Below are 19642 nucleotides of genomic sequence, written 5' to 3'. Positions count from 1 at the left end.
TTTGGTCTTACAGTTGCATCACTGAACAGCATATGTACCTCCCAGACATACTAGCAAAATCAAATCTTCCCAGTAAGTTACAACATGTGGCCCTTTACGGTGAATAGTTTAACAGAGGTTTGAATTCAACAAAAACGTTGAATCAATTAAACACCACTCGTAAAGAAAAGGGCGGGACAGAAACTTACACACTTTCCATAGCAGTCAAAGGGCACACCATGGCCAGCCTGGATGGCTCCGCTCTGACATAGCGAGTCTGCAGCGTCTTCACAATTATTCTGGAGGGTTAATAAGAGGAGTGCTTTAATCCTTCAGTGAAGTGTGGTCTCAGGGTTCATCTCTTGTGATTCGGCTCCCTGTTAATCACTGGTACATTGAGCTCCTACACCAGCTCTTTGTAAAAGTCTCAGATCTGCTATCTGGTCCATTGTTAGTGAAACTCACCCAAACAAGAAGATGCAGGAGTCTCTTCTTGTTTACACCCATAGAGGGAGCTTCAGGTTTACTGGGAATTCTGAGGGTTTGGGCAGTCTTGTTTCCATAGTTACTTAAACTGATCTCACAGGCAGGCATCTCTGCACAAAGAACATTCCTCAGAACAATAAGAAAGGGAATCAAACTGACAAACCAGAAATACATTGCACAGCAACTACTTTTAATCTGGGGAAAAACGCAACTAATCTCTATGTGAAGTAGTTTGGTTTTAAATGCAGCCAAAACCTGAAAGTATAAAAGCCGTCTCCATATAAATATAAAAAACAAACAGAAGGCAGCTTGTATGATTGTTGCATGGTTCTTATTGCAATTACTAAAACACTTTTTTTACTAAGTCTGTGCTAAGGAGCAAAAGTGTCTATTAGTAACAAATCGAGTGTACTGCCTAAAAACCTAAAGGAAAGAAGAGAGTCCGATTAATAGATGCTGCTCACTCTTACTGCTCTAAAGACACTACAGATCCATGGCAGGCCACTAGAAGAGAGAAGCAGCTCCTGAACACTTCACCAGTTACTAACTGGGTGCTTCACTGATTAGAGGAGGTAACGACTACTAGGAACCAGGTCAATAAATCCAATATTTCTGCAAATGTCTTCATCAGTTTAATTATTTGACTGAATAGCGGCCTGGCTAGTATCTACCTTGATCCGTCTTGCTCAGCACCAGCACAATGAATAAAGAGGAAAACATTAGCGGCTAGTTTCACAGACCCGGATGAGCTCTAATCTTGGATTACCATTGACAAACATGTTAAATTAACATTGACAAGTTCAAGATTAGTGCTAATCAGGGTCTGTGAAACCAGTCGCAGGGATTGGTACTGAAACATACACTAGCCCAATCCTGTAGCAACAGTAAAACAAATACAGAGGGTCCTTGTAATGGTGCAATAAGCACACAGTACCTGAAAGGTTAAAAAGAGTTTATAGGCGTGTACAATAAAAGTTTTGGAAAAGAATAAAGGCAGTTATCTTGTTCGCTTGTAGAGTGTGACAGCCAGCCACAAAAAGGGACTTTCTTACTGGGGACCTTAAAAATACAGACTGGTAAAGAAATACAAAATCTGCTTTCATTGTTTCATGTGAATATTCGGATTTACAGCATTGCTGGAAAACGAACTGATGCAGATGTACAGATTCTGACATTTTACTGCAAAGTGGCTATCTAACAATGTCAAAGAAATTCTAATTTTAGAAGCATTTAAGCTGCACAAACAGTTTGCCAGCATTACGTAAGCAAACACATTATCACCAGTTACAAAATCGCTAGATCTTTAACCCTTTGCGGTCCATTGTCGGACTGGGTCCGACATTGCAATTATTCCTCACAGGTCCTTTGTCGGACTGGGTCCGACATCATTATAGCAACGCAATAAACGGGTGTTTAGTCGTTTTTTCTCCGGAAAAAGCCGAGAAAACCATTCAATTGCCGAGTGGTAGCGACAGGAGCCGAGACAAGTCGGAAAAAAAAAAAAAAAAAAAAAGGCGTATTTCATGAATAGTCATACATGGTATCAGGTATCAGATAATGGGCGTCCATAATAAACAAGCTGGCTAAGTGCGTCAGCGCACTGAGACTATCATGGACATTTGCAGAGCTTTTTTCAGATGTTATAGTAATAAAATAATGACTTGGATCGCATTATTGAGGAGTTTGGTGATAAAACGAGTGATCTGGAGATGATCGATCGGTATGTACGACTATTATTATTATTATTATTTATTTCTTACACAGCTGAACGCTATAGCAAACAAAAGGCTGGGGAGGGGCTGGAGATGCCTAGTGTGTGCTTTGTTGATATGCAGGGCCATTTAAACCCGTTTGACTGTGAAAAAAAATACTTTTAAACAGCGCGTATAAAATTAACTGCGCGTGTGAAAATTAATTAGACCTGGCGTGCCTGACGCGCGATTAATAAATGGACCGCAAAGGGTTAAAAGCTGGAGACACGCTACAATTAGAAACTCAGATTAACAGACTGGTCCTGGTTTGCTTCCATGCAAGATTGCCACTTTTGTTGTGCATGAGAAAGGGGTTTCACTTGCTGTGTTTAAAGAAACTTGGTAACTGAAATTAAATATTTAATGATTCAATAATCAACAATTACTTGAATAGTGTAACCTTTCTTTCAAAGTAAACACTCTTTTTAACATGATTTTGAATTTGCCTAATGAAATGTGATTGAACACACAGCGATATGGGCTGTCCAGCTGCACAGCAGGAGCTACAGACCCTGCAGGGTTTGCCTCCCTAACCCGATGGAGTGCCAGTGCCAACGTGATGCTCACTGTGGAATCCCCAGGAAGGCCGTCGGCTTGTCTATGACTTGCTCTGCGCACCACGTGGTCGTGCCTTTACCGGGAGAGCCACTCGGGGACCCCTCTCTTCTGTAGTTATCTGTTTTGCCCAATGCTGCAGCGATACAATCACCATGTGAAGTGCCAGGTGCTCAGGGCGGGAGGAGTTTCTTTGTTGTGTAACCAACCAGCTCATATTGTTACTCAGTTCAAAACTCCTCCTCCTCCCTAATCTCAAGCAATTCCCCATGAAGAGCTCTGTGCTTCAGGAAGATGACACATTACATTGAGGTGCTGCATGCTCTGTGCACACTGAAGAGCCCACTGACCTCTTCCAAGGAGTAGAAATGTTGACCTGCACTGGGACTTAACAAGACTCCTGGCTAAATCCTGCTACCCCCCTCCTGCCCCAGCTAATTCTCCAAAACAAGACAATCCCCGGAAGTATGTTTTTGAATAATCTGCTTAAACTTTATGATGGAGCCCTTCCATAAGTGATTTTGAATGGGGACAATCCACTCCCTCCCTCATCACAAAAGGATCTGTACCACTATTGAAACTGCAATGTTCATTTAGCTTATAATGGAAGGAGGAATGTACTGTATCCAATTTGCATTCAGTTAAAAACTAAACTAACCCTCTGATCTTTTGACTAAGAACAAAGTCTTATATATGATGAAGATTAATACTGGAAAGAAACCTAGCATTTTTATTGAGTGATGAGAAATTTCCACAATTTTCTGATGGGCCCATGATTGAGAACCACTCAAAGAAAACTGATGCATTATCAAGTTTAAGGCAATGTCACTGCCCACTTTCGAGTCTGAGAATATGCAGTGCACTCATTACTCCTCTGCAACAGCGGACAGGTATAGAAACAGACCCAGAGCAGACGAGCATTCACTCCATCTGGGAGTAAACAGTGGTGTCTGCCACCCCACTGCCTCTCACCCCAGAAACATTTACTGTACAAATTCCATACACTTCACTGGCTCCACAACATTCAAATAACGCATGAACAAATCAGCAGCTAATCTTTAAAAAACAAAGGAACAGGAACAGATTGAAGATGTAGTATTCTTGGGACAGAGCAGTCTGCACATTACTGTACACATATAGGTCACAGCTGAATTTGGGTTCTTGTTTAATTGTCCAACTACAGTAACTATTTTTTTTTCACAATACAGATGAACCCGTTTTATATCACCTTGCTTAATATCATGCCCTACTTATTATCATGATTTTTCAAAATCCACTCTCCATGCATCAGAGGCTCTTTGAGAAATGGCCTGTCTTGATATCATCTCACAAGCCTGCTTACTGTCACCTTTTGTGCAGCCTGTCAAATGCTGCGTGGCTGGGCTTTACTAGGTAACCACAGGATAGAATTTATATAATCATCTCGGCTGATGAACTGACATTTTGTGCAGCCTGTCAAATGCTGCGTGGGCGGTCTTAACAGGATACAGTTCAGTTACAAAACACCAACTTCACCAAATTATTTTTTAACAGTCGTATTCACAAAAAAAACCATCAAGTGCATCTGAATTTTACAAGTCCATTAAGTTTAGGGTTAACCTATAAAGTGACAGCGCTGGGGCTAACATCTTTGTCTTGATGTGTTTTTTGCACATGCAACAGAGTCAAAAACAAGAGGACTAACTTACCTGTGCCAGTCCTCAGGAGAAGTGGAAATGCTAAATATCACACACACACTTTATATTGTATAACACTGCAAGATGTTTAAAGTAGAAACACAGCCCTCGCACACTCCCTCAGAGCTTACACAACACCACATCATTTCAACAGCTCGATCAAAACATAAAAAGGGACGTGTCCGGCCTGTTGTAGAGTTTCAGAAGATAGGAAATGGAAAAAATGTTAATATTGACAGTGCTTTGTGACTGGCCTGTTTAAAAGATACAGCACTTGCTGTAATTCCTGTTGAAAACTTTCAAATTCCAGAATTTGTTTTAATGCTCTATTGCAGCGGTTCTCAAACTTTTTGGGCTGCACCCCGCTTCCTCTTGACTCTGGTACTTGACGCAAACTTAACGCTTACTACATAACAAGCTGATAAACAACATACATTACAAAATGGCAGCGAACTTCATCCAAAAATATGCAAGCTTAATAGGCACCAGTCAGATGCACAGCGCCATCTACAAACTTTGACATGCCTGGAGGTGTCAGCATAAAAACTTGTTTTAAGTTAATATATACTGCATAAAGGGAAATTCTGGCTGGTATTAAATTCGTCGGATTTATACATTGGGGGATTTTTTTCACAGCACGTTCACAAAAAAAAGTCACAGTTTTGAATTTACTTTTAATTCCAAAATAAATAAATGTTTACTTAAATGTCTGCTAAAACAGTATCTCATTTACAATAACTTGTTATAGCATCTACAATGTAACTGCAGCAACTTGGATAAGCATTTGCTGTTATGGTTCACAACAAACACAGTGGAACGATCACAATACTCCCATGCAGTAATTGTAGGGCAGTACTGCCACGTGTAAAATCTTTAACAAGAAAGCCCAAACGAAAATGCTTTTATTTGCTTTGAAATCATTTAACGTTTTGTTTTGTTTAAGGACTTTGTGATACCTGCACAATGCCTGCATTAATAGTCGTATCTACAACGTATCGACAATAACAATCAACCATTTTGTTACAGACTTTCAACAAGTCTGACAAACAATTTTGGCTGTTACTTAATTAAACCCTTCTAAAAATGTTTAACATAAAAAAGAACAGTCCTACTAGCAGGCAGTTTACACTGCCTCTGGGTTTCTGAACACATCCTCAATTCCACATTTTTTAAATCCATTGATGGAAATGTCCGGTCTACTTTTAATGTTTTCAAGCAAATTGGCTTCATCACTGCCATTCTCATCTCCACTTTGATATCTGACACATTATTTCTCTTGTCCAGCGTTTCTTTAACCTGTTCTGTATACCAAGTCTGACAGAGATTCTGGTATAGTAAGCAAACTCGTTAAATTTGCAGACGACACAAAAATAGGAGGAGTGGCAAACACTGTTGCAGCAGCAAAGGTCATTCAAAATGATCCAGACAGCATTCAGAACTGGGCAGACACATGGCAAATTACATTTAAGAGAGAAAAGTGTAAAGTACTGCACGCAGGCAATAAAAGTGTGCATTATAAATATCATATGGGAGATACTGAAATTGAAGAAGGAATCTATGAAAAAAACCTAGGAGTTTATGTTGACTCAGAAATGTCTTCATCTAGACAATGTGGAGAAGCTATAAAAAAGGCCAACAAGATGCTTGGATATATTGTGAGAAGTGTTGAATTTAAATCAAGGGAAGTAACGTTAAAACTTTACAATGCATTAGTAAGACCTCATCTAGAATATTGTGTTCAGTTCTGGTCATCTCGCTACAAAAAGGATATTGCTGCTCTAGAATAAGTGCAAAGAAGAGCGACCAGAATTATCCCGGGTTTAAAAGGCATGTCGTACGCAGACAGGCTAAAATAATTGAATCTGTTCAGTCTTGAACAAAGAAGACTACGCGGTGATCTGACTCAAGCATTCAAAATCCTAAAAGGTATAGACAATGTCGACCCAAGGGACTTTTTTGACCTGAAAAAAGAAACAAGGACCAGGGGTCACAAATGGAGATTAGATAAATGAGCATTCAGAACAGAAAATAGGAGGCACTTTTTACTCAGAGAATTGTGAGGGTCTGGAACCAACTCCCCAGTAATGTTGTTGAAGATGACACCCTGGGATCCTTCAAGAAGCTGCTTGATGAGATTCTGGCATCAATAAGCTACTAACAACCAAAACGAGCAAGATGGGCCGAATGGCCTCCTCTCGTTTGAAAGCGTTCTTATGTTCTTATGAGGTGCGCTGTAATTAAAAAAAAAAAAACCAGGGGCTCCCGTGTGGCGCATCGCTTGGAGTGCAGGATGCGCCCTATACCCTGGAGTTCCTAGGGGGCTGAGCGTCGCCCGGGTAGGGAGGGCTTAGGTCGGCAGGGCAATTCACGGTGCACCGTGCACCAGCGACCCCTGTGGCTGATAGGGCGCCTTCGGGTCTGCTGTGGAGCAATTCAGATTTGTGTTGTTCTCCGGCACTATAGGTCTGGTGGCTTCTCTGTGGATACGTTTCGGAGGACGCGTGTTTCAGCCTTCGTTTTGAGTCCGGCTAAAACACAGACAACACATTATTACAAGTGTCAGTACAATGAAGGAGCAGGACGCCGTGACTTCTATACACAGCACGTACACCACTGCTTACAGTTCAAGCTGGAGTTCATTCATTAAATCTGCCACTTTTACTGTTACCTTGAGATGACTTGAGCCCACACTACAGCAGTCAATGCTGAAACACTTACAGGTGTCAGATACACTGGGGTTATTTCCTACACAATGGGGTCTATTGGTTGGTTCCTCTGCCTGCCATGTTACATTGCTCAGCTCAGCCCTCCCCTACCTGCACCAGCAGTGCTGAGTGCCCAAGTCATACTGTAAAGTCAAATATACAAATCAAACAACATTTCAACATCCTATTCAACACCCACATAACTACTGTCTACAATTTTACAACTGACTCAGCGGTGTCATTAGTAGAAGCACTTGCCTCATATCACAGCTAAAATGGAACAGTTAAGTGGAAACGGATTGTTAAAGCCAAAGGTAGCAATTAAAATCAATCAGAACAGGTACAGGGATCGCCTACCGACCAATCACAGGCAGAGGCCAAGATCATGAACAGTCATGTGCATGCTTCTCTTATTTTAAAGGTTAAAATGTTTGTTTTTTTAATATAGAAATGAAAAGCTGCTTTAGAGGCTGGCATTTTAACTGCAGTACAGTACTTCTGTTTGAAACTACTCCAAACATGTTTCTAAAACCGCAACAAAAACCTGCAGAGTTTGCTAGTGCATTCTTTTTGTATTAACACAACCATGCTCTGACCTGGCCTGCTCCCCTAGTGATGAAATCACAGTCAAACTCTCGCCAAACACTCTGCTGAACTCTCGCAAGGACACCGATCCGTCGCCCTGCCAGCAGCTGCTCGGTTTGCAGAGTTCACTCCCGCACACTGGGAGGCTGAATGTTAGAGTCAGATTGGAGCTACCAGGTTTATTCTCACTTACTCGAGTCCAAAAGGAAGTCATCTTGTGCATGTAAACATAATACAGGCTCAGCATTTGTTCTCACACAGACGATTCATGAGCACAAATCTGTGTGTGAGTGATCAAGCAAAGAAATACAAATAAAAAGCAAATCTAAACACTGTCAACATTCAATGATTACATCTGGGCCCTGCTCAGCGTCACTTGCTTTTACAGATACATGGTACATCAAAGATACTCACTGTTAAGGGACTGTGTTGGTATTTACAGCCTCTGTACAGAAAGAGCCTGTTTTATAGATCTGCCCAGGTTTAGCTGTTATACAAGTTGTGTTGGCACTTCAGTAAACTCCATGCATGCAAAGTGTACCCAGATATGGCTACCTCCCTGGCTCAACAGGATAAGCTAAAACGGATTATAAGAATCAGGAAATTATTCAATATTTGGCTTCACAAGAGGGGCAGAGTAATGGATCTGTGTGACCTTCTAAAGCTGGATTGTTTATCTACCTTGACAACCCTGTTTGTGTCATTAGTAACAATGTTTAAGGGGAGCGGGAGTTTAACTAACTGCTGCCCCTGGGACACAGTGAAACAAGCACAGGAGAGTCAGGAGGCTTTAGCAAACCTTATCAAATGTTCAGTTTAAAAAAATCATCTGAAAATGTTGCCAATAAAATAGAAAACATACTGTTTAGCATGATCATGCTTTAGTTAGCATTCCTGGTCACCCAACATTTTTTCAAAATTCCAGTTGTTATCTTGTGTATAGATGTCATCTCATGCATTGAGCATACATCAGTTTTAAAGACAGAAACTCAGCGCACACTTATTTTTATGATTTCTAATAAGTTAGAAATTATGATGAGACACCCTATACACAAGACATTAAACTTCAATTACAACGACTCCAAGGAGTTTAAACTCAGCATACTTTGGAGGAATTGTTGTTCAAACTTTTCTCCCTTTCCCCCACACCTGCATTTTAAAACTCTACACACCTTCTCTTCTTAAATTGAGTAAATGTTTTTTTTCAGAATCAAGCCAAACGCTGAATCTCTACTGAAAAAGGTGAATGTGTAACAGCCGTTGGGTTTGCAGTGCTCTGGGAAGCTGCAGAAGCTCTTCCATTGTGGCTTAGTTGCTTCCCTGGGTCTCGGGTTTCAATCCTTGCTGAGGATCCTCAAAATAGAGCACTTGATTTCCTGAGCCCGCCTGGGAGCAAGCGAGCACACCCAGACTGACAAGTCTGTACAGACACACCATTTCAATGGGTGTGGGATTAGAGAAATATCTCAAACATGTATCACTGGTTCTGGGACATATATAATGCTACAATAACAGATATCATGGAGAGAACACAGAAGAACATAAGAAAAGTTACAAACAAGAGGAAGTCATTTGGCTCATCTTGCTCGTTTGGTTGTTAGTAGCTTATTGATCCCAGAATCTCATCAAGCAGCTTCTTGAAGGATCCCAGGGTGTCTGCTTCAACAACATTAATGGGGAGTTGGTTCCAGACTCCCACAATTCTCTGTGTACAAAAAGTGCCTCCTATTTTCTGTTCTGAATGCACCTTTATATAAATCTTGATTTGTGACCCCTGGTCCTTGTTTCTTTTTTCAATTCGAAAAAGTCCCCTGTGTCAACATTGTCAATTGTTTTTAGAATTGTTTTATTTTAGCCTGTCTGCATATGACATGCATTTTAAACCAGGAATAATTCTGGTTACTCTTCTTTGCACTCTTTCTAGAGCAGCAATATCCTTTTTGTAGCGGGGTGACCAGAACTGAACACAGTATTCTAGATGAGGTCTTACTAATGCATTGTAAAGTTTTAACATAATTTCCCTTGATTTAAATTCAACACTTTTCATTATATATCCAAGCATTTTGTTGGTCTTTTTTATAGCTTCCCCACATTGTCTAGATGAAGACATTCATGTGTGTAGACGTAAATAAAACCAATGGTAAAACTGAATTCTTTTGAGATTACTACAGCAGCCATTACTGTGGTAGCTACATTATCTGCAATAAAAGATTATGGTTTGTTTAAATAGGGGTGATTATGTTTTCCATAGATCAGCAAAGTGTAATCAAACTGAAAACCAGATCAGCATTCAACCTGTCAGAGGCTGACCTTTTGTTTCTGTGTCATAAACTAGCAAGCTGTTTCCCCTTGACTTTATTGAACATAACATGTGAACCACCAATGCATGGAATGTTACTGTACATGCTATGTGCAAAGCACACGAGAGCTGCAGAGGAGAGCAAGCAGGCCTCCAGTACTTTTACAACTCCGGATTACAGAATAATATTTTGCATTACTCAAGTACTTGGTGTGCTGTAATGTATGGTTATTAGTCTGGCAGCAAAGATGAAAGGTAATGTTTAGCAGTTCTGTCTTGATCTGCTAGCCAAACACACTGCAGCTTTTCTATTTAATACTTGGCATTGTTGTAAAGAGTCTAAATGGAGACCAAAGTCCTGTGTAAAGGTTTATTCAACTTCCATCAGGCCTTTAATAAAGCAGGTCTGTAGGCTGCCATGGGCATCCGCAGATAGGAATGTGAATTTACAAAAAAAAAAAAAAAAAAAAAAAGGAAAAACCGATAGTTGTACAGTGTTTCAGGAAAATTAATAGAATGATTTTTAGATCTGTGTTGCATTCTCGAGACGAGTTATACCCACACCCACACACACACACACACACGGGCTTCTGGCTTTCTGTGTTTTCTTCCGACTTTGCTTCTCCTTTACGAATTCATTTCACAATTAAAAGTTTCTCGGTTTTAATTCAGAAACCAAAACACTTAAAAAGTGCTCCGGGTCATTTTAAATGGGGAGTTACAGTTAAACACGACAAACACAGATGCTGGCGAGTAAATGACTCACGAGATAATATTATGTTAATTTAAGGTATGGCTAAGGAAATGTCACGTGTGTGTGACGAATGATTACCATTTTGCTAATTTGCATACGTTTTGCATCATTTATGGCAGTTCTGACAGCGTGCGTGAAGATGTCACCGCCCAGAGTGAAAGGAAAGTTTGCTTCCAAATGTTTTTTAAACCTCATTCCATTTAGAAAAACGTTCTCGATCACACATGTACTAGCAGATGAAGTTAAATTGATCACAGCGATCGATCATATCCCATATATGCAAAAAAGACACACTGAAAAAAACACTACTCTACAGCAAGCAGGTCTCAGAAATCCTGCTACGATGTCAACACGAAATGTGCTGCCTGTAAGTGTAAAAGTGGTCAAAAATGATGAACTGAATGGGCTAACACTGCTTAAAACACAGAGTAACTATGAGGCACACAGAGAACATTTCTGAATTCCTAAAAAATGATTTCTTGTAAGAAATCAAGCACTCATGACTTAGTCACGAGTGCTTTTTACAGCATAGAATTAATAGCTTAATATTTTGCCAGAAGACACACTTTTTTGTTTTGTTAAAGAATTAAGATTTTTATGCAAAAAACTATTTGTCTTTGTTAAAGTTCACAAAACAAAATTCAATGTAGTCATCTTTTTCAGACAAAAGAAAATTGGTTAAGAACAAATATGTAAATAGATATTGCTCTTGTTAAAATGCATTACCCTGAAATCTGACCTTTGACCTTTGTTTGGTCTCAGAATACATATAAAATGACCCAATGTTAATTAATCTTGTAATTTAATTTACTTTACACATTAAATAATAAATAGTGAGAAAACAAAAAAAAAATCTGTTATTTTTAACCCTTAACTGTCTCAGTTAGTGGTACTGAGTCATCATCTATTCGGGTGATGATATCATGTGTTTGAAAGCCATAGGAAAGCACACGAAGCTGATCAAAAAGATAAGCTGCTGTCCAGAGATTCTTGGGCAGGACCTTTTTTTATTTTATTTTTTTTAGTTTTTTTCGCTGGCGGGAAATAACTTGTGCGTTCAGTGTGCAGACTACAGGGAGAGAAAGAACTCACACATTCAAACAACCAGGAGCGCAAAGAAACCTGGACTAAGGCACCTTATTACTAATTACATTAAATCATGTTACTCTGTATTTCTTGACGTCTGTTAGTCTGAATTTGATAATCGGAGTCAACATGGAGGCTAGGGTTCCCACTGTTAATTGCCGTTTGGGTATGAGCTGCTCTCTCAAAGCTCCAGTTTTTTGTTTTTTTTTTGTAATTTACTCCTTCGCAGGATACGATTTCTGAGCATCTACATTTAAATAAAATTATGAACAGAACAGAACAGAACCCCCCCCCACACACACACACACTTACAGTATTGGGTTTCATCGGATTTTAGCTTAAGTCTGAGTTGTTAATGTAAATGAGGCTTAGAAGAATTATTATGCAATACAAAACCACGTTACCCGACTGCTTTTAAAAACCTTGCCCCCCTAGAATGAATTGTGTGGCTGCATCACATTATCCAAACATCTCATGCTCACTGTGCATGAGCAGAAGGAATAGTCTTGAGTTTATACAGCTGTACAACACACAGTAGGGGGTGTTATTCTTTACAATGACAGTCCAGTGGGATGCTAAAACAAGGGAGCAGTCATTCACACTTGGTCAGTGGCAAAGCCGTATCGCAGTAATTTAATATTAAGCTCTTCCAAGGCCTCGTACACACACAGCCTAAATGCGGTTGCACGTTCACCTTTTGCTCTTAAAACAGTTTAAGTACACACAGTTCAGTTACGCTCATATAGGGACTGTTGACATGTATGGTACTGTACTTTCTACCAAAACCATACACAAAAACACAGCCTCCATGCTCCCGCCACACAAACCTAACGAATGTCGTGTAATGGTGGTCCCAGTTCAATGGTTTGTTTAAACAGGGAGTCACTCACTTCAGTGATGAAAGGCGCGTGTGTACAACACACAACCACAGCAAGTGCAGTTTGTTAATTGGCTGTCAAGCTAACCGCAGTGTGTGTGTACGAGGCCCAAATGTTTTACCTCTGCTTTTGTGCAGAAGTTCAACTGGGCTGCCTCAAAGTGTAAAAATAAAAAAAAAAAGTTTTAGAAAAACACCAGGCTTAGTTTGATCTTTACTGCTGAATCACTCCCCTTGTTTGGTGCCTTTACAGTAAGTTTAAATATAAATGCTAATCTTACCTAATCTAATGCTTTTAATTGGATTTCTAGGTCAACAGTAAATGCACCATACTGTACACTGTAGGGACCAAACATATTGCTGTTGCAGTAACTGTAAAGCAAGTGCATTATGAATTATAGATTTAAGCAAAGCAAAGTAAGATTAGCATTTATATTTAAACTTACTGTAAAGGCACCAAACAAGGGGATATAGATAGACATAGATATAATTATGTCTGGGCTAAAAAAAAATAAACAAACAGGTTAATATTTGTGTAATTCTCTGAAATAGGTCTGCTTTCATGTCTAAATTAGAATCTCATATTTGCAAGGGCCTGTCCCATGTTTGAGCTCTTTGAATAGGCAGACACACCTCGGTCTTCTGCTTTAGAGTACACATTGTCTGTCCCAGATCACATTTTGGAGAGCAATGTGAACCTTTGGTGAAGGAGAACAAGCTGTATTGCAATGACAGGTCCCAAAGACCTGACACAAGGGGCTGATGAGAAGAACTACATTGAGATACATTACGCTACTTCAAACAGTACTTAACAAGCCCATTAGAGTATGTTATTTGTGACTGATCCACTAATTAACCACACACAAGATTTAAAAGTTTTAAAAGAAGAAAACATCAGCCCAGGAATCTTTCAAAATGTACATGGATACCTGAATACCAGATGAATATGATCCTCCTGCCTTCCTGGTCTCTGCAACCCTTCTCCTCCTCAAACAGTAATCAGCTGGTTTACTTTAACCATCTCTTCTGTTTGGATCAACTGTACCAACAGACCCAGGTGTCTTGATAGAAGATGCCAATGCATGTCAACAATGCCATGTTCCTAATAAATTACCAAAGTTCACCATATAAAATATAGGATTTTAAAGTGTGTCCTTTTGGAAACCACACCTAAACACCTCATTCAACCCTCAGTAGGATCTATAAGACAGTATATAAAGCAACTGAAGTTCAGTGTATTTAACAGCAATGATATTACAGTACATCTCATCTGCTACCACCCGTCTTTTAATGCTTTTCTCAATAACGCATTCCTCTTAATAGAGTTCCTTCATGTGTGCTAAGTTTCAACAAGTGTCGTGCATGTAATTAAATGAGCCTATTCCTGGAACTAGTACCACACGTCACCTATTACTGAAATACACAAATATCTGTCCCCAAGAATACAGTACTTTATTCAGGTATAAGCTTCAAATGTTGCTTTACATTACTGTATCCCCCTACATTTTTATGATGTGTGTAATCATACAGATTCTGTTGATCCAACATTGAGTTTTATAATCACCTTACAACTCTGCTGATCTCATTGGTTTGATTGGTAATAAAAAGAAACATTACAAATTGCATCAGAAGCTAGCCTTCATATGGAACATCTTTCCCCTCCGAAACACTTGCTGAATTGTGTGCTGTTTTTCCAACAGACACCAAACTCGAACCCAGGTCTGCAGAGGGGAAGCAATGAAAGGTAATACATAGTGAGACTGCAAAACTCTTCAGGAGAAATGTTTGCAAAGCAGGACTGCGAGGTCTGGCTAATATCAATTTTCATTGCATAACTATTTTGGCAGAAATTAAAAACACTTTGTATCTGGAAAAATGACATCAATCTGTACCAAGCTATTCTTTCCACAGTTCTACTAAAGCAAGTCCTGGGCTGCAATGGAAGTCAACCCTCAATATGGAAAACAGATTAGTTATCAAACAATCTGCACTAGCACCTTCCAGTAAGAAAGACCGTGCCTACATGACCGAGGGAAAAAGAACACGTCTAGAAACATTTTCATGCAGTCCTTGCTTACAGCACATAACTTACAGCACACTGTATTTAAGTGAATACGGTGCTCATTTTTACATTGCTGTAGCTGGGAGACAGTTAAGAGGTCATACTACTGTATTGGAAAATGGCAATATGAAACTGATCCTCCCTGGATACAGAAAGCTCTCTTCATGCCATCTGGTTTCCCAGTCATTGAATCTGTGTGATTGTAAACCGAGCTACAACCTCAAGCAAGAGCTCTTCAGCTCAGCCTATTATGAAGAGATGAGAGAGTAAGGATTTGCAAAAAGTCTCTATGGACACAGCGGAATGCAAAATGTATACAAATCAGGTGTTGCAGTTGGAGCAACACAACTTCTGAGGAAAAGAAATACTTAAAAACAAATTTATACAGATGCAAAACATTAATTGGTTTAATTAAATAAACCTGAAACACTATACCATGCTATACCATTTTATTAATTAAATCAACTACCTGTGCACTGCAATAATTATTTAATAAACTTCTACAACATCTACTCAAGGTACCGAGCATGTGATCGCCCTGGTGGGCTACTTTGCATGATGTGCGAAATGAAGGATTAATGAAGGACTGAACTAGGATTCCAAGTGTAGGAAGTGTAGGATTCCAAGCACACAGAAGACAGAAACAGTAGTTAGACTGCTATGAAAGCAAATGGTTCTTCCCCCAACGCTGTTAGACCGGTCACAGATATCAGGAATCACACTTCTGCACCCAGTCCTGTTTTTCAGAGCCCCCATGCTGAGAGGCATTAATAAAATAATTGTATGCCAGCAAGCCAGTTCCTGCTACATCTACTCACCAGATTACTCCTGGAGCAACACAACAAGTGCTGCAAGTCTCATGCGCGTCTGCAGTCAGTCTTTACTCTCTGGAAGAGCATGGCAGATTGCTGGCTGGTCTAGGACTGGGTGCAGGGAGACTCCCCCACACCTGCAACCTGAAGTCAGTTCTGAAGTGACACTGAATTTCTCTCACTAGCTGACATGATATGTGATTTTCCAGCATTGTGACATGATTGGATTTGTATAAAAGTGTTTTATATACAGGGAAATACTACAAGGCTTATCCATATATTATAATATTAACTTAAGAAATAAAAACATTGATTACAGATCATTTGTTCAAGCAAACCTATTCCATTCATGATGGCTGCCTATTATATACATTTTCATGAAATCGATTCATGAATTTAACACTATTAGACAGCTGTGGCAACTGACTGTAGCAGCACATGGCATATTTAACTGTACTGTTGCTAGCCTTGCAGCACTGAAGTCAATACTGTGAGAAGGTGAACTCCAGGTCATTTTAATCGTTACCTTTAGACTAATCTTTAATTCCCAAGATGTAATAAATCTTTGAGTCCTAACCTAGAATCTCTTCATATGAGAGGCAAATTCAATGCCAACCCTTATTTCTATAAGTGCACATTGCAGTCTCTAAAGTCGCTTGTTAAAGGCACAATAATTTGCCTATTAATGATTCCTTAAAGTGAAATGTGCTTACTTTCTTTACATTCTTAACATTTAGTTTTTCCAGGAAGATGCCTAACTCTGTAACCGATTTACAAGACATGAGTTTCAAGTCAGTGCCACTGCAGGGCAGGCGTGTGTGCTTCAAGACCTCATGAAACACTTAAACATCACTACATTCAATGAGATCCTTACCTGGAAGAACATCTGTGTTTCTGCATTAAAACATAACTCTTGTAAAGTTTTTTTTTGTTTACGCCAGGATAGACGATTTAAGGTGGGCTGTACATTTGGCAGGAGAAAACTCTAGACACAGTTGCTGGCCAAGTATTTACCAGTAATTAAAACCAGATTTACCAGTACACAGACACAGACTAGCGCTCGGGCTCTGCTGAAGTCTGGAAACACTGAAATGCCGAGTACAGAAAGGTAAGCTAGAGCCAGAACATTTCCTGCAGATGCTGTACCAAGGTTAACACACTGTGTGTGGGGGGGGGGTGAATCTCCACTTTGAAAAGGAAGGGAGGGTGTAACTGTCCGGTTTTCACAAATCATTCTTCATATCCACATGTGTTCTTGGTAAATGAATATCAGAATAATTCCTTCAAGTGCTATCAGCGCTATGGATAATGAACCGCCGTGTCCCAGGCTAATCCTCGCTGAATGTCGAGGCTACAAATAAACAGAACCGCCTTCTAAAACACCACAACCACGAGGCCTAAACACACGCACGGTTTACCTGAAAAGCGCTTTGTTTTGCTCTGTTTAACTTTACATCGTATTCGTTTCGTCACTTGTGAGGCCAGACTGGCTCATAGTTTTACCATTTTCAGGATGTGCTGCTCCAATATAATGTACTGGCTCGGTATTATATATATATATATATATTTTTTTTTTTTTTTTAATTCACTGACAATCTTATTACGTTATTAAAATTAGGCGCATCTCTTGGAATACAGATATCTTGTGGCAATAATAATAATAATAATAATAATAATATCCACACAAACCTGAGGTTACATAAACGTCAGCGCTGCCCATGAATTCGCTTCACACTGTAATCCTGCGTGCTGCTGTGTGTGCAGCACTACTCTGCATCATACGGGGTGGGTACCTAACTAAATCCGCTTTGCATACCTGCGGCTGGAATTCATTTCCCGAAATAAAACCCCTCTTACCTTGCCGGTCTTGTGGTCGAACCAGATCAGAGCGTGGTTCCGGGACAGCACTTTGCAGTCAAACGTCGCGTTGTTTTGAGCGGGCCGGCAGCGAGCCACCGAGCGCCCGATCTTGACCGGCTCGTCCAGGTACACATGGCGCTCCTGAAAGGGATGTGAATTCGGCCGACAGGTAAAGACTGCCAATGCAGAAGGCATTGATGACAGCTGGGGGGCGTCGCTCCAACCAGGGACGAAAGTTAACGATTCTTGATCCAGGTTGGCAGACTTTACTACGACTACCTCCAAAAACTGAAATATAACAACGAAGAAAAAAATACAAGTATTATTTATACATAAAGTCCTACAAACCATCTACATGTGCTCCATCCCTAGGTCCAGCCGTCATTGTGTCACTCTATATTCTTAGGCATTAGCAGTGCCAGTAATCAGGAGTATCCTCTCTTCCGTACCCACAGCTTCAATCTACCACAGCTTTGCTCACAAGAAACCATTAGGTACTAATGATAGAACGAACTTGGAATATGTAATACTTATGAAGCAAGTCCATTATTAATTAAGCCGTGTGCTGTATTTTTTTATAAAATATAACGGAATAAATAATTGACTTGAACTTTACCTATATGCACGGTGAATAAAAACACCTTATCATACCAGAATCGGCCCAGCTCAACAGAGCCTTACAGATCAAGCACGTTCATGACAGAGCATGTCTCCCTTCGGCTTATTTTTTATTAGGCCAGAATTCCAAGCCCACATTAATCCAAAACAACGTTCTCTTTTGTTCAGTTTTCTTCTTGGCAAAAATCTATTTCAAAAGAGAGACTCTTTCGGTTTAATGGACCACTCCCCGCGCTGTAAACCTGAGGGTAATCGGTTTCAGCACATTGGTCTATACTGACAAATCTACATTCTTCCCCTTTCACAGTCTTGGTAGAAATATTTACCGAAGCAACAAACGCGCAACCTCGAGTCTTCGCATCCCTAACGCATCTTCAACTTCATATATATTCCAACAGGAGATCCACGTCCAAGCAAACAAGGGCCCGGTTAAAATCCTACCCCCCGTTTTAGAGGTAGTAAACGAGGTTGCTGTCAGGCAGCGGCGTGAACTTTCTGAACTGCAAATCAAAACAAATCCCCTCCTTTTTTAAAAAAACATACACGGAAATTTCCACACAAGAAGCTCCTCTCCTCCCCTCGCTGCTGTGTACCAGCTCGCAGCTATATGGGAAGAATCTGCTCGTTAAGCCATCTGCTGTCTTGTCGCTGGGCGGTGTCCCTCGGGGATGTTAACGATTCTGTCCGCTGCAGGTTACTGTCTACCCCGGTGAAAGTGAGGACAAACCCCGATAGTGTTGGTAACGGCAGCCATACTGTCTGAAGCACATTCACACACACGCTCGTGCTCACCCAGGCGCGCTCTGAACCGCGCGCGCGACCAGCTCACCAGCGTGAAGAAGGGGCGGGCCCGGGGGGAATGACAGCTGCTACTCGAATCAAGCAACAGGTGCTCTGCAGAGCGCTCCAATGGGAACGAAGGCAGAGCGGGGTGTTACTTATTTTCCACCGCAAGAAAACGAAAGGAGTTAGAAGGAGGAGCGGGTGCGAGGCTGGAAACGCCCACGTGACGACGGGGTGTGGCCAGCTTTGGGGTCGGATACAGACACGGATATGTCTTACACAGCAGTTTCCGCACTGTTGCTGTCTGCATTTGGCTGCGGGAGAGAAATTTGTAAACTCTAAATCTGAGAGTCTGAGGTATCATATGGTATCCCTCACCCTACATAATGTCCATGCGTAGACGTTAAGGAGCAGATCAGTGTCGTATCGACAAGTAACATGCACTGAAGAAGGATTATTAGGCAGACCAGGTTGAATGCGTTATGCATTTTCGTGTAAATTTAATGGTCTGACCCTAAAATGTCTGCCCAATGTTATGTAATTGAATGTATTCTGCAATTCAGAAAATAAGCATAACCTGTGCAAGTCATTTTCAGTCAGGATGGGTAAGACTGCTGCTCTGAAAAATCCCTCAAGAACAGTTTAAATACCAGGGGTGTAATAGCTGCGAGCTCACATTTTAAACACTTTAAATATGCAGGCTGCATTTAGGCGTTAGCCTCAGTGTTTTCATACCTTAGTGTTTGCTTTAATC

The 19642-nt window shown here is 40.5% G+C and overlaps 1 protein-coding gene across 13 annotated transcripts in view; it reads right to left on the bottom strand.

The window, feature by feature from the left end:
• The window catches only part of LOC117412360 (sarcolemmal membrane-associated protein), an 87603-nt gene extending 68693 nt beyond the window's left edge, over window positions 1-18910 (bottom strand). For 11 of the 13 annotated variants that reach the window (XM_034906237.2, XM_034906234.2, XM_058988926.1 and 8 more), the window contains exons 1-2: window positions 18432-18910; window positions 17485-17775 (exon numbers count right to left, since the gene is read on the bottom strand). In XM_034906237.2, coding sequence (XP_034762128.2) covers window positions 17485-17682 — 198 coding nt within the window. In that variant the 5' untranslated portion in view covers window positions 17683-17775; window positions 18432-18910. Of the gene's footprint in view, window positions 1-17484; window positions 17776-18103 lie in introns of all 13 variants that reach the window. The other 2 variants (XM_034906235.2, XM_034906236.2) reach the window with 2 other exon arrangements.
• Window positions 18911-19642: the final 732 nt, after the last annotated feature.

The sequence above is a fragment of the Acipenser ruthenus genome, chromosome 16 (assembly GCF_902713425.1).
Source record: "Acipenser ruthenus chromosome 16, fAciRut3.2 maternal haplotype, whole genome shotgun sequence".
Classification (NCBI taxonomy): domain Eukaryota; kingdom Metazoa; phylum Chordata; class Actinopteri; order Acipenseriformes; family Acipenseridae; genus Acipenser; species Acipenser ruthenus.
Note: the sequence above shows the minus strand (reverse complement) of the source record. Positions and strands in the feature narration are given on the sequence as shown.